At 42.5% G+C, this 15,909-nt stretch overlaps 2 protein-coding genes across 3 annotated transcripts; both read left to right on the top strand.

Annotated features, from left to right (window-relative positions):
- The first annotated feature begins 224 nt into the window (after positions 1-224).
- On the top strand, positions 225-1,724 carry gja9a (gap junction protein alpha 9a). The gene has a single exon (XM_030781387.1). The coding sequence runs from the start codon at positions 225-227 to the stop codon at positions 1,722-1,724; it is 1,500 nt and encodes a 499-aa protein (XP_030637247.1).
- Positions 1,725-3,958: 2,234 nt separating this feature from the next.
- Positions 3,959-12,123, top strand: rragca (Ras-related GTP binding Ca). 2 transcript variants are annotated; one of them, XM_030782717.1, is made up of 7 exons: positions 3,959-4,302; positions 5,663-5,764; positions 6,635-6,834; positions 8,857-8,971; positions 9,276-9,418; positions 9,647-9,795; positions 10,009-12,123. In XM_030782717.1, the coding sequence occupies exons 1-7, from the start codon at positions 4,123-4,125 to the stop codon at positions 10,161-10,163; spliced, it is 1,044 nt and encodes a 347-aa protein (XP_030638577.1). In that variant the 5' UTR covers positions 3,959-4,122; the 3' UTR covers positions 10,164-12,123. The 2 variants fall into 2 exon arrangements, with proteins under 2 accessions (XP_030638577.1, XP_030638576.1); XM_030782716.1 differs by having other exon boundaries at positions 5,561-5,764.
- The last annotated feature ends 3,786 nt before the right edge of the window (positions 12,124-15,909 follow it).

Raw genomic sequence — 15,909 nt, 5'->3', positions numbered from 1 at the left:
CACTGACACTCAAAGACAGTCAAATGTTTGTTTCTAAGGATATAATACCATATATGTGTTACTTAGACTTGATTTGATAACTGACTGTCTATTAGTTATGCAACACAATATGACAGCAATACTCATTTGATAGTTGTAGAACACCGCCAACCAAACTCCTCGTTGTGCACAGTTCCTCTCTCAGTATCTGCTCTCTTACCAGCCACAACAATGCCCGCGTGAAGATGGGAGACTGGAATTTCCTGGGTGGGATTTTGGAGGAGGTGCACATCCACTCCACCATGGTGGGCAAGATTTGGCTTACCATCCTCTTCATCTTCCGTATGCTGGTGCTGGGAGTGGCAGCAGAGGATGTGTGGAACGATGAGCAGTCTGATTTCATCTGTAACACGGAGCAGCCCGGTTGCCGAAACGTCTGTTACGACCTCGCCTTCCCCATCTCGCTCATCCGCTACTGGGTGCTCCAGGTCATCTTCGTGTCTTCGCCATCACTGGTTTACATGGGCCACGCTCTCTACCGCCTTCGGGCCCTGGAGAAAGAACGGCAGAGGAAAAAGATGGCATTGCGGCGCGAGTTGGAAGCCGTGGACGTGGAGATGGCGGAGGCCAGGCGGAGGATCGAGCGGGAGCTTCGGCAGCTGGACCAAGGCAAGCTCAACAAGGCCCCTCTGAGAGGATCTCTACTGCGCACCTACGTGGCTCACATCGTCACCCGCTCGGCCGTCGAGGTCGGTTTCATGTCCGGGCAGTACGTCCTCTATGGCTTCCACCTCGATCCCCTCTTCAAATGTGAACGGGACCCTTGCCCCAACGTGGTGGACTGCTTCGTTTCCAGGCCGACGGAGAAGAGCGTGTTCATGGTGTTCATGCAGTGCATTGCAGGCATCTCGTTGTTCCTGAACATTCTAGAGATCATGCATCTGGGCTACAAGAAGCTCAAAAAGGGCATCCTGGATTTTTACCCACATCTGAGGGATGAATCGGATGACAACTATTACCCCAACAAATTCAAGAAGGATTCGATGGTGCAGCAGATGTGCATAGGTACTTCAACCGGACGCAAAGCCACGATCCCCTCCGCCCCCAGTGGCTACAATCTCCTGCTGGAGAAACAACAGGATCCTGGCTATCCTCCTCTTATCAACCCTTCCTCTGCCTTTCTTCCTGTCCAGGCTGATTTAATGGCCAAAACCGGTTCAGATGCTCCGAAAGAACCCCAGCACAGTCCCACAGAACACAACAGCAACTCCAACAACACTAGCAGCGACACCCGCTCACCAGCCTGCGAGTCCATCACTCCCCCAAAGCAGGATGAATCTGAGGAGTCTGCCCACCCCCCACAAGGAGAGTCCAAGGCTCCAGACTCCCCAAGCCTCCCCAGGGACTCTTCGCATGCGTCCTCCTGTCCAACTCTGTTGGCAAGTGCGGTGAAGAGGCCTTGGAAGGTTAGCGCACCCTGGAACTGCTCCACGGTTGTTGAGGGCAATGCGTCCGACTCAGACTCTTATGGAGGCGGCATGGCTCGCAGTGGGTACGCCACTGTCCGTGCACGAACTGCATCCAGGTCCGACCCTAAGCGCTCAAGCCGACCCACCACTCCAGACTCAATCGAAGAGTCCAGCTCAGAGTCACGGCACAGCCCGAAGCCGACGTCCCCAAGTCGGCGTACATCATTGGCAAGTTCCGCAAGCAGCAGGCGAGCTGCCACAGATCTCCAGATCTGAGTGAATGAGTAGTATGATGTCAGTAACATGCAGCTCAACAACCATGTCATGACTACATCACAGGACATATTATTATCCCATTCATAAAGTATTTCACCCTAGCTACGATCTTACAGTTTTTCTTGATTACTTGCAAGTTGAAACCATACTCTTTATGTTGCTTTGTATGAGTGATGTAACCATCAGACCACAAAATGCTCTGCTGTGTGCAAAGCATCAAATGTTTGCCACAGAACAACAGCAACAGCAACAACCCGGAAAAAATAATTATGTCAAATAACAGAGAAGTAATGTTTCATCTTACGGTAAGCCAGAAGTGACAACCATTTTGTAGATTTGTCATGATTCAGACAGAATACAGAAATTCAAAACAAACTTAAGTGTCAGCAGATTAGTAACAGAAAGTCATATATTTTCTTTTGGTAGACTTTATCATTCTATGGATGACTAAATTTATTGGGCCACACCCACCATTGCTAAGGTATTTTCTATGCCTCATGAACAAATGTAATGATGTTTTTAATTTTTTTTTTTTTTTTAAGGTTTATCCGTTTTAGACAAATTGGGCAAATGAGGGGCAAATGCAGAGCACACAGTCACATTCTTTTTTCGTGTAATTTTGTCTGAAAGGAACATAACATGGCTTTCATACAATGACAGTTATTGGGAAAAACTGTAAGACATACTGTAGGTTAAGACTGTTAGTAGTCCGAGGTTAATCATAGCGTTTGAGAAGTTACATATGTCCCAGTAGCAATAATGAAGCTCTGCTTGCGCAAACTTTCATGTACGTCAAGTCTGTAGTAAAGGTTTGTGTCACTGCCATTTTACAATGGACTGGTTTGAAGACCGGCTTACATAGCCAACAGTTACTGCTTTGATTTTAGAGGGAGCTGGACTCATACATCAAAGAGTTTGCCAGTCCATGCAGATGTGGTGAAAGATTTACGGGACTGAGATGGTTAATATGAACAATGTACGATTGTTTACGAGTCTGTTGAAGAGAGGCACTTTGTTTTTCTTCATTTCCTTTGTAAAATGAATTTCCTTTTGCAAGTTGTTTACTCGTTTTGTACAATAATAAAATAATACTGTTACAGACTGTGCATCCCTGTGACATTTATATCTCCGGAAGGTTTTATGTCGTAGTGCTCATTGTTGTATGTAATAATATTTCCTCTCAGTATTTCTCTAAAACATTATCCTCGATACTTACAAAGCTCGACAACAGTGAGTGAAAATGTAGACCGTATTACACCGACTGCCCACTTTATTAGAGACGGCTACCTTGTAGTACACTACGATACCAGTACCCAGTCAGTATACCCAGTCAATGTCATGCTGTGTTGAGAACGGCCGGGCACCAAAATTATGTCCGATCAACGGCAGTCCTGTGTTAAAGACCGACCGTTAATGAACGGGGTAAAGAGTGGCTGACACACTGTGCATGGTAACAGACGGGCTAATCTCTGTAACTGTATACCTATATAGCCATCCCTGGAAGTAAGGTGTACCAGAGGACAGTGAGTGTCGGTGCAAAGTTTTTTTTTTTTAATACAGTGGAAGGTGAGTGCATAATTATATAAATGTAGCACAAATCCACAAAACACATGCATCGATAATTTGTATACTGAGACACCCAAATTTTCCATTCCAACTTTTTAAATGTTATTTACCCTTCTCTTGCGCCATCTTCTGACTGCATCATTATATTGCAGTTATTGGGAATTAAGCGTAGATAGAGCCAAAGAGAATGAATTGATCTTCCAGTAAAACGCATTAAATTAAGACAGCGTACGTCACATTACCACGACGTGTGAATAAGATCTTGCAAGTGCTTTTTCGTTTAACAGCAGTTTCAAACTATTTATGTATTTCTACAAGCTGTTTAAATACAGAACTGCATGCAAAATTTGCTGAGAGAATTTTTCAGATGTGAGAGTGAATAGAATGGCTAAGATATAAGGCGAAAGAGAAACACCTTTGGACCAGGTGAAGGGTCACACAACAAGACCGTGCACAGCAGTCTCCGAGTCAGGTGACTGCGAAACACATGATTTGAGATGATCCACCCGCAGCTTCGGTTGCCTAAAAGATTGACACAGGACTTAACAAATCACTATTTGCGTCATCTTCTGGGTGCCCAATTGGAGTTGAGGGTGGGTTCAAACGCATGGTTTCGTTGTAAGGGGAAACACTAGGGGACTGAGAAGATTTAAAGGAGAAGGCTGAAAATTTCTTTCTCCGTATTAATAGTTGGGCAAGCAATTTATGCTTGTTCATTCTACTTTTTATGGGCTTCTTTTGACTGAGATTTGAAAATTCTGAGATAAAACTACCGGAGAGAAATTGAAGGGGTGGGGGGGAAATTAGGGGAAACAAGCGTCGTCGGGTCAACATGTCGATTCAGTACGAAGAACCGCTGGCGGATAGTTACGGGGTAGCAGACTCATTCCCCAAAGATTTTGGTTATGGAGAAGAGGAGGCCGACATTGAGGATAGTTCAGCACCATCAGATAGCAAACCAAGAATACTGCTCATGGGTTTGCGAAGGAGTGGCAAATCGTCAATACAGAAGGTAGGAAGATACGGGTGAGACTCGTAGCTTAGGAAGCCATCATATCTACTGCTCGTAATTGCACTGACCAGAGACACTTACTTCACCATACAGCATGAAAAAATCTCGAAACGTTGCTGAAGACATGTGAATGCGACCCAACTAGAAACAGCATGTTTTTGCTGGTTGCACAAGTGAGATAACTTGACTTCTTGTGACACGAATTGCGGCGACTCCGTAGACTTTGCTAGACACATAGCCACACAACTGTGTGCTTTTGCATCTGTTCGTATTATTAGCTTCCTGTCGGTCTTAATCCGTGCGTAATGCGCCACATAATGTATATTGATAATAGGTAGACTTTCACTATAACGTTATTTTATTAAGAATGGAATGTGAAGTAATCATTAACCACAATACGCACAGCAGCACGCAGCATGACTTGGTTGGTTGTAGTGACACTCAGCTGGTTTGAATATGGCACATGACTAACTACCTATTTCCGCCCAGTTTTATTTATTTCCCCATTTCAGTCCTTTTAAAGTTACATGACGTCATTGAGAAGACTAATTTGGCAAACAAAAAAGAAATTCTCAGTCTTTCAGGTCTTTCCGTAACTGTAGCTGATACAGTGTCCTCTGGTAATCTATCCCAGATCGTTATACACAGTCGGATAAAGCAACGTCTTAACTGAGAAGACTCTCACGGTCAAAATGCCTTTGAAGCGTTTTTATGTTCTCACTGCTGAGATCATACAGCAGTTGAGAGTTTAGGTAATCTTGTGCATCCTATTCTGGGATTTAGAAACAGAGGAGATTAATTATTTATCATTCAAAGAACCATTTGCCTTTTGTAAGACGTTTTAGCATCCCCAAACAGTAACGGAACAAAACACTGAGGTCTAAATGTAAATCCCAACACTGATTTTACAAACAGTTTTACGAAATGTCGTGCTATGAGGGTAAATGTCAGATGGACACTTTATGATGAATAGTTGTGTACGAAAACTTTGTATTCTGTTTATACCAAAACAAAAAGCTATTTCTCATTTGTAAAAAGAGTTGGGTAAGTTATATGGTTTGAACGGAAGCACGAAGTTCCACAATATATGATCCTGTTGTCACTCAAGATAATCTCCTCACAGGGTATAAAGCATGTGACTGGGCTTCTGGATTTTGGTTTACTCACAATGCTCCTACACACTAAAATGCTGTACAGCTTGGAAACTCCAATATTATTGGCATGGACAATGGTGAATACTTTTGACATTCCTCTCCAGGTGGTGTTCCATAAGATGTCCCCCAATGAGACACTGTTTCTGGAGAGCACCAACAAAATATACAAGGATGACATTTCTAGCAGCTCCTTCGTCAATTTCCAGATCTGGGATTTCCCAGGTCAGGTGGACTTCTTTGACCCTACCTTTGATTATGAGATGATTTTCAGAGGGACTGGGGCATTGATCTTCGTCATCGACGCTCAGGTGAAACACTGCGATGTCTTTGTGTTCTGAATTTGGTTGGTGTTAATGTCACTTGCTGATTCATATATGGGCACTTTGGCAATGGTGTTGTCTGTTCTCAATGCTAAGGCAGCACTGAAACCATTTCATGACAAGTCGCTGTTCTATAGTTTCAAATCTTTTTTTGGAAGTTCAGCTCAATGCAAAAAAAAAATATGAAAACACACGGTCATTTTCATCCTAATAGAGCAGTAAGATTTCCAAATATGAGCAAATCTTTCATCATATCTTAAGTACACGCTCTGCAAATTCCATTTATCCCACATTGCTGCTCTTTTTTTCTGGTGCCTAACCAATGTTCTTATAAAGAAAAGATTTAGCTCCTGAATTTGATAATGAGTAATTCTCTAGGTTTACTTGAAGCATTTAATTGGACTTACAGCTGAGGATGACTCTGTGATATGTGTTTCTGTAATTGTGATACAATTTTTCTGACACCCTGCTCGTCTCTTGGCATCGTTACATGTTTTTCATTCCACTTTCTTTTCTGGGTGCGTTTCTGTGAGAACTGACCGCATTCATGCCTATTAACGCCCATTCCCAGCGGTGCACCAAAAACCCTGCACAAATAGACCACATGATTTGTGTTGTGTTCAATATTTCATCACTCTTCCAGTCTAAAGCCACATGTATTCGCCTTTTCCTGTTCTACCTGTACCTTCTAAGTGCTTACAACTGTTATTTGGTCGCTCAAAGCCTAAGCTGGCCAAACCATCAGAATTTCAAGTATGCCCTGTCTAACAGGAATTTGAGGAGTTGAATAGTCACGTCGTGTATATCCAAGTACCGCACTGATGCCGTTTTATGTCTGCTTCTTGCTCTCTCGCTCAGGATGACTATGTGGAAGCTTTGAGCAGACTACACCTCACTGTGTCACGGGCCTACAGAGTCAACCCAGACATCAACTTTGAGGTTTTCATCCACAAAGTGGACGGCCTGTCAGACGACCACAAGATTGAGACCCAGCGAGACATTCATCAGAGAGCTAACGATGACTTGGCCGACGCTAGCCTTGAGAAGTTGCATCTCAGGTGAGATGGAAATGACAAAATTTTGACATTTTTCCTCTCGCGCTGGACTTTTTTTTTTTTTTTAAATTATAGCACTTTTTGACATGAGGGTTGTGGTTTGTATAATCCATAAAGATTGGTTGAATTGTATACTTGAGCCCTTCATACCTTTTCCACGTGTTAATCAGTCAGGATGTGAGCTGCAAAATTTACATATCACAGGATCTGCCCAAATAGGAATTTTTCAAATCATCCATCGCTGCCTTTCTCATTAGTTTTTCCAGAGAGATACCAAACTCTCCTAGCAACACTCCGTAAATTAACAGAAGAGAAGCACAATAACTTACTCATATTTCCGGGGATATGTCAATAGCTCCAAAGTCATTTCCTAAGCCGGAGTGTTCCTGTCTCCATAGACTCGATACATGAGGCATGTTTTTTTTTTTTATCACAGATTCCATAGAAATACGGGTAAGTGTGCAAACTCTCATGTGAATTAACGTGGTTCTGTGAACGGGGCTCTCTAATATTAGAGACAGGATCAGCCTGTGTGTTTGAGACCTAGCTGATGAACAAGGAGGAGAAGCTAGCATTACTTCACCACATGTTCGACATACTCCAATCAGCGCTGCCACATTCCTCTGAGGCCTGTCTTAGAAAGACAAACAGAAAAGACAAATCTCGGCGTCCTCTTGTTTTCTGAGATGGACACCGTCAAAACAAGACTTTTCAGAAGCGCTTTTGTCGTCTCATAGGTCGAGCAGAACATAAGGAAAGAAAACGGACCTAAACGTTAACTTCTGTTTAGCACAACCACGCACGTCCTAAATGCTGGATTACAATACATTCCTCTTCTTCAGTTTTCCTTTTTCACACGTGGAGAGAGGGCCCAGAAGAACTGCCATCAGATTGAACTGTCTAAGTGTAGATGCTTGACTGCTGAGATATCATTGTAACTCCTAACTCTCAAACTGTTGGTTACCGCTTGTTTTATCGCTGAACCGTTGAATTTATGGTCTGATACATCTCCACCTGGCTTTGTATCCGACGGTTTGGTCAAGCTTGGCTGGTTTCTCCAGTATATAGCGTGTTCAGAGCACAGATTAGCTGTAAATCTGCACAGAGACGTGACACAGTCAAGACAGTGCTTGGCTTTTTCTCTGATCTCCTCAACTGGATGACTCTTGATGTAGACTGGGACTTTGCTGCTAAGTAAACTATAGGCACATTCATGAATTATTTAAAAGTCCCTGAAAAATGTCGCTCTTGGTACGAGTTAGCTAAATGCCTCATTAAAATTTCTGCATGGCATCTGTGCCCATAAATAGTTCTTTGTGCTTTTTTTTGTGTTTTCACCAGTTTGTATTGTATAATATATGCCCATACTGTATAGAGATTTGGTTTTAGCTAAGTGAAACGGAAGTGTGTTCTCTTAAACTCCCATATGCCCTGTCCCAGTTTCCATATGACTAGAGTCATAGTGTTTTGTTCTAGCTTTTATCTGACCAATATGTATGGTGTTCTGTGCAAAACTTTTTTATCTTACTTGTGACGATGGTACTTCTTCCTAACATTGCTTTGATTACCATCTATAGTGCTCTATTCTAGTTTTATCTGACTGGTATCTATGGTAGTCTGTTCTGTTTTTTTGTTTTTTTTTAAATGTGAGTGGTATCTATGCTAGACATATGGTGCTCCATTCTACTTTTTATCTGACTGGTATCTGTGGTAGACTATTTTAGGTTTTTTCTGACTTGTATCTATGCGACTCCATTCTAGATTATTTTTTTATCTGACTGATATCTATGGTAGACTGTTCTAGGTTTTATCTGACAGGTATCTATGGTACTCTGTTCTGTTCTAATATGACTGATATCTATGGAACTCTATCCTGGTTTTTAGCTGGCTGGTATCTATGGTAGTCTGATCTAGGTTTTATCTGACTTATATCTATGGAACTCTATCCTGGTTTTTAGCTGGCTGGTATCTATGGTAGTCTGCTCTAGGTTTTATTTGACTAGCGTGTGTGGTGCTCTCTTGCAGCTTTTATCTGACGAGTATCTATGATCACTCCATATTTGAGGCTTTCAGCAAAGTGGTTCAGAAGCTCATCCCACAGTTACCAACGCTGGAGAATCTTCTCAATATCTTCATATCTGTAAGCATCCTTTCTCTCTCTCTTTTTTTTTTTTTTTTTCCCTTCCCCTCATTAGAATGCATTTTGAGGCTGGCCGATAAGGGCGGCAGCCAACTGTGATGGTTTTTAAATCCGGTTAGGCTCTTGGTCTCATACAGTAGCCTTCATAACTTGCAGCGCCTTGATGAATTTTGAGTGCAGCTAATGTTGTTTGTTCAAGTCTATCTGTAAGCGTATTTCTGTGCTGTAAGTGAACAACAGTAATCTCATGTACACTCCTCCTCTCTTCATCTCTCTCTCTCTCCCTCTCTCTCTGGGCTGGCAGAATTCAGGCATTGAGAAGGCCTTTCTCTTTGACGTGGTTAGTAAGATTTACATTGCCACCGACAGCTCGCCGGTGGACATGCAGTCGTACGAATTATGTTGTGACATGATCGACGTGGTCATCGACGTCTCCTGTATTTACGGGTGAGGCCTCTCATTCTCCTCTGCTCTCTGTGCAAATCCGCTACGACTGTTTTTTTTGTTCGTCGTTTCACACCAGAGCGCTCTCAGACGTGTCAGGTGTGAGGGAAATTAGTGTGTACCTGAGCTGTAACAATGACAGCTTTGTTTATTGAGGTTGCGTTGTGTTTATGAGCGTGTATGAGAAAGGTGGATAATCTGACATGAGATGTGCGTTATTTGTCCTGACAGGCTGAAGGAGGATGGGACCGGTAGTGCATATGATAAAGAGTCTATGGCCATCATTAAGCTTAACAACACCACGGTTCTCTATCTGAAAGAGGTCACCAAGTTCCTCGCCCTCGTCTGCATACTCAGAGAAGAAAGCTTCGAACGCAAAGGTACACGCCGCCATAGTCCCGACGATCCACTTAAGGTTTTCAGTTTTTGCTTTACTCAAAAAAAACACAGACTTCCAAAGACTGAAAGATGCACATCAGATCACTTTCAAGAGCATTTAAAAGCTGTTTGTGTACCACAGTCCATTAAAAAAAAAAAAAACCTCTTTCAAGCTATGCATTCTTTTAACTTTGATCTTAATTTGTCCATTATAGGTTTAATAGACTACAATTTCCACTGTTTCCGGAAAGCCATTCACGAAGTGTTTGAAGTGGGAATGTCTACGGTGAGGACGGTCCCGAATCCGGCCGGCACACCCTGCATGCTGAAGACAGCCGCACTGAACGGAACGCCCCGAAGCACTGTGTAGAGAAGGAACGAAAGAGAGAGAGAGAGAGAGAGAGAGAGGAAAAAGAGAGCGTCGGAGTCGGTGGAAGAAGAGACGGACGGATGGGGGGGGGGGAAAGGTTTCGGGAGGGGGAAGCATGTTCGAACGGCATTCGTATTTTTGCTCTCAAGACCTTACGCGCAGAGCAAAGGAAAAAAGAACAAAAAAACCAAAACCTGAAGTCACTAAACTAAAGTAGCCACGACGGAGCAGAGGCTGGCTTGTCAAATGATGGGAGGAGAGAGAAGGGAGGCAAACTTGCGGGGCTAGGAACGGAAGGGAAGCGACACGAAAAGAGAGAGAGAGAAAGCAGCTGGAGATCTCCTTTTGTGTGACTAAAAGGCATTAAGTTACTACTCAAGGAAAAACAAAAGTTACAGGAAAATGAATATGAAAAAAAAAAAAAAGGAGCGCGCGAGAGAGAGAGAGAGAGAGAGAAACGGCAAGCTGCTTTCGGGGGGAGAGAAGCATTGCGGGGTCTCACCGTGAGAAACCATCAGCTTGTGTGAAGCTCGTGCCCCTGGTGGAGCTCTGTGAACGCCGTCAGCCGTTTTACTCGTGAGCTGAATTAAGAACAAATAAGTGGTTTAGAATTTATCACACAGCAACGGCTGATTCCGTGCGATCGGAAAGTCTTTTTTTTTTCTTTTTTTTTTTTTCTTTGTGGTAACCATTGAAAGACTTAGTCTGGAAAACAAAGCGTATACATGCACATGTAAAGCCTCATGTAGAAACAGCTTATCTAATTCAGGCTTTTTGCTCATTTTACCCCCCCCCCCCCCCCGCCCACACACACACACAGACACAAACACACACACACCTCTCACTTCTTTTTTTTTTGTTTGTTCAGGCTTTGTTTAACGGTTTCCTGTCGAGTGAAAAGGGATTGGAGCGTCGTTGTCTGATGAGCGTGTTGCTGTCTTAAGTCTGTGAGTTTTTACCTGTGTTTGTAGGAGAGGCTGTTGAATGGAAATGGATGTATGTACATGTGTGTGTGTGTGTGTGTGTGTGTGTGTGTGTGTGTGTGTGTGTGTGTGTTTGTGAATATATGCCTTTGTGTGTGTGTGTCTGCATGCGCCTCATTCACATACCAGGTAAGACCTGAGGCCCAGTAGTCTTGTGAGATCTGGGCTCATATCAAGCAAGCATCCCAGGATAAGAATACTGATCTTGGATCAGCTCCTCTTGGTCCATGGAACTGTATGTATTACAATAACAAAAGGCTTAAACTGATCTCAGAACAGTGCTCCTATTTTGAGAGGTTTGATTATATGACCCCTGAAGTGCTGTTGGAAACAGAAAGAAAAGAGGGGGTGGTGGGGGAGAGAGAGAAAGTGAGAGTTGTCTGTTTATCATATTCTAGTTTAACTACAAGCACTGTGATAGGGTTTATCTCCATGAATGTCAGGGATTCAAATAAACTCAAATCATATTCATAAACTGTGTATTGTCCCAGACAAGCAGAGGTAAAAAAAAACACTGTTGACATCCAATGAAATGCTGTTTACAGGAGTTTGGGGATGTCTTAGCTCAGCACTCCTCACAGTTCACCCTGCGGTCACGTGAACACCAGTGCAGCTGAACCGAACTTCAGTCTTTCACCTCCTCCTCTCTGACCACCCAGATCACTATGGAAACATCTGCCGGGAAACACATTCAGTTGCATTAGTGATGACATAATTCATACAGGAATTCCAAACTTAAACCCATTCCAAGCACGAGTTTAAAGTGTCACTTCACGTTGTCTCACGTATCAGCACCATGACATCTTGTTTGTGGTATTGTAGAGCAAGCTCTAACTCAGTATCACTATAAATTAAATATGAGTGATGTCTTGACCAACCTCTTCAGTTTAATCATTTTAATCATGAGAGCTGTTTTTTTTTTTCAAACCTGCCTGCAACTCTTTACTTCTCAACATGTATAACTGTATATCACTCAAAACCATACATATGTTTTCATATGTACCAAAGGTGTCAACATTCACAAAAATAAACAGCTATGTTAAAACGGTACCCGTTTATTCTCAGGGAGAACGACAGACAGAAATGGCAAATTAAATTGTACAAATCTCTTTCCTTCCCAGTGTGCTTGGCATCACAAACCAACACAGAAGTGAACTCGGTTGAACTGATGTTTAAGGAGACGAAACGCCTGATGGCGCTAAAGTGTTGTTCCTCCACTTGACCTGCGAGCTCGGTGAGAAGATAAAAAATGTTAGTGTGTCAGATGACTTTTAACTGATAACTCTTCGGTTACAAGAGTCTTAAAATCATTGTAACTACGGTCAGCTCACATTGGGACCACGCGTGAAACAAAAAATTTACAAAGAGATGCACATTAATTTTTTCGACCCCCTCATTTCGGATTAAATAGAAAAATGCAAACAATGTAATTTATAAGAGGTTTTTCAGTTGTGACTTCTCAGCGTCTGACTTCTATCAACATTACTCTTGCTAGTAGTACTACACCTAACACTGTTACGACTTATTATTATTATTATCTCTTAATAATAATAATAATAATAGTAATGATAATATACTATTACGACCCTGTTATTCCTGTATGAACGACCTACCTAAACAATAACAGGCTGAATGTGAACGCGCACGAGCATAGTAAGCAGATGCATAATTTGTTTTTAAGGAAGCCGTGCTCTGCATCGCCACGATACAGAAAGTCGTTTAAGCCAAATAAGCCTCGGAGCTACTGTCACGACTCATTATTTGAGAACTTGGCGAGGCAGTTAAACTCCACTTCCACACAATTTAGATGCAATAAAATAGTGACAGCATTTTATCCACTTCATTAGGCTACTAATTTCTTGTAAAAATCCAACATTAATCCTGTGAATGGCTTCCCGGAGCATCAGGAAATCCCTTCCAATTGCCCGTTGACATGTTCCAAATGTTACTGTGCTTACATTATACCAAAACGGCAATCAGTAATTTCATTAAATCCAAACTTTAGAAAATGTTGAAGAAATCCAACAATATATTTGAACGCATATCCTTATTTATTAAATAAAAGGCCAAACGATACACGTCGTAACAAACGCTTAGACCATCTGGTAGAAAATGGCTTTTTTTTTTTGTAAATCGGTCTATTAAATGGCCTATCTGATTAAAACACCAAGTGAACGACGCTGAATTGTACCGCTGAATTGTGCCCATCCTTCACTCACTGCACCCCATAGCAAGACGTTTTCTCTTATGATCAGTTTGAATCAACTGGGCTAATGTTCTCCAGGGAACGATTAATTAAATTTGGGCTGTTTTACAGTTTGAAGGAAATCTACAGTTTTATAAACTTACATGTAAGCCATGACATGGATTTAATCTATTTAAATTCTGAAATCGACAAAGTTAAAACCAAATGTTTCCTTATGCTTTATTCAGCGAAACTTCACAGATTTTTGTTTTTCACAGATTGTTTGTTGCCAGAGTCCGTTACGACAATTCGCCAGACCTGAGAAGCAGATACACATTCAAGAATTCTTTGAATATTTTATGCGTCTATATCATTTAGGAAATAGACATGTCGTAGCCTAAGAAAAATGTGTTGTTTACCTTCATTTTCACACTGAGCCTTTGCTCTGAAAACCTGTGTCACAAACAAAAGGAAAATAAAATCAACTTACTAGTTGTCACTGAAAATTGATTAGTTTGATCATTCTGCAATGCATTTATTTTTACGCGAGATGGAGCCAATGTTCACAGCTTGGTCGCTGTACTCCAGGGTCTGAACCAAGACTATCCTTTGCTCGATCGTTCAGTTTCTCCGAGGTGTCCAACATGCAAATAAAATGTTCACATCATAGAGTTGTACAAAGAGAGAGAGAGAGAGAGAGAGAGCGAGAGAGAGAGAGAGAGATCAGCATGATGTACAACTGTAATTTGGCTGAGTAGCAGTCTCTAAAATTGCCTTGCTTTATCAAAACTGCCACTCCACTAACCCCCACCACTACCAAGACTGCCAGGCATTAATGACAGAATTCCGCTAATAAACGGAATATGCATGTACCAGCCCATACCTTTGCTACATGCCTCTGTCGGTTTTATACAACTTTTCCATATTACTTTGTTTCCTTTTCCTCGAAACACCGTCATTTCTGTCATCATAAACGCCGCTATGATTAAAGAGTTATTCATGTCTTTGGTCTAAAGTCCAGATAATCGTGTACTTAGAGAAACTGAATTTGTTTGAACCGTTAGACAAAAAAATTAAAAGACGCTTTTTTCTTTTGTGAGTGAGCAGGGCACATACGCAGTGGGGAAAAAGTATTTCCTATTATCGCATTTCATTTATTGTGTTTTGGGAAAATATTACAAGATATAAATAAATGAATAAACAAATAGATAAATTACTGTAACTGTAAATAACTGTTGAATATATTTGAGAGATAAAGTGCGGCTTGGTTATGACAACTTGACCGAGAAGAAGTCAGAGTACTTAGACATTAAAGAGGAAATGTGTTCGCACAAATTAGCTGTAAAGAAAAAAAAAACATTTGCACCCTTTCGATGGAACAATCAGATGGCTTCACACAGACACTGTTGGGTGACTTCTGACTTTTTCTTTTTTTTTTTTTTTTTTTTGGACTAAGACAGCGCAGTGGACTGAGTAAGTGATAAAGAACAGGTTAGACAAGATGAGACGGTAAGTCTCCCGTGAGCAGGTATGCTATTCTGTTGCTGAGGCGCAGCAGTTTTGTTCACCACATGCCTGCTCCGTAGGACCGGCCGGCTAACGCTCTGGGCTTGATCAGACTCCAACAACAGCAGGTCTATCTTAGCTCAGTCAGAAAGCTCTCTACTTTATTATCCTCCTTCAAGGCTTGGGCCAAAACCAACATGCCAAACCACCCTCTGAGAGAGAGAGAGAGAGAGAGAGAGAAAGAGAGAGAGAAAGAGAGAGGGAGTTCTCTCTCTCCTGTAGTCTTGTGAGCAGTCATCAGAGCATGTAGAGCAGGGGGCAGGCAGCCAACAGCAAGCTAATGGGGAACAGAGGAGCAGCCGTGACAAAAGGAGCAGAGACAGATGCCATTAGCTTAGCCTCATGCAGATACAATGCACTGGACAGCAGAGCTCTGACAAAAAAAAAGATCAGGCATACATCCTCACACTCAGAGAGAGAGAGAGAGAGAGAGAGAGTGAGTGTGTGTGTGTGTGTGTGTGTGTGTGTGTGTGCGTGTGCAAGGGTGCTTGTTTAAACCTAATGGAACACGATAGAGAAGGATAGGATAATCGTCTTGGCGCGGTGAGGATGTCCTGTTCCCCTTGTCTGAACCCTCCACACGTTTTAGCCTCTCCGCGTGTGACCGTTTGAGCGTGTGAACACACCCCGCTTACCGCCAGACACTTGGCTTTAGTCACCCATTGCTCATTGAGTATTCACAAGGATCATGAAAAACATATTGCACGTCCTCTGCCCTCATCAGACTGTGCTTCTCAAAATATGCCTTTTTCGCTTCACTAGGGATGTTCTGGTCATTGGGAGAACCCGAATCGGGGGGCCGGCGGGGCGGGGTGCGTATGGCTGGGTGCGAAGAGGAGTTAAAGGGGAGAGGGAGTCATTAGGCAGCATTTTTGGAGTATAACTAATGTGAAACTTGTTCAGTGCAGCGCAGTGACGTGGGACAGTGATATGTACTGCTGCCATCCTCACTGACAGTGGATTGTCCCCTCTCAGATCATTTGACAGTCTTAACTCAGACGTGCAGCTCTCA

This window comes from Chanos chanos, chromosome 8 (assembly GCF_902362185.1).
Source record: "Chanos chanos chromosome 8, fChaCha1.1, whole genome shotgun sequence".
In the NCBI taxonomy this organism is placed as follows: domain Eukaryota; kingdom Metazoa; phylum Chordata; class Actinopteri; order Gonorynchiformes; family Chanidae; genus Chanos; species Chanos chanos.
The sequence above is the reverse complement of the archived record's forward strand: the minus strand, read 5'-3'. Positions and strand labels throughout refer to the sequence as shown.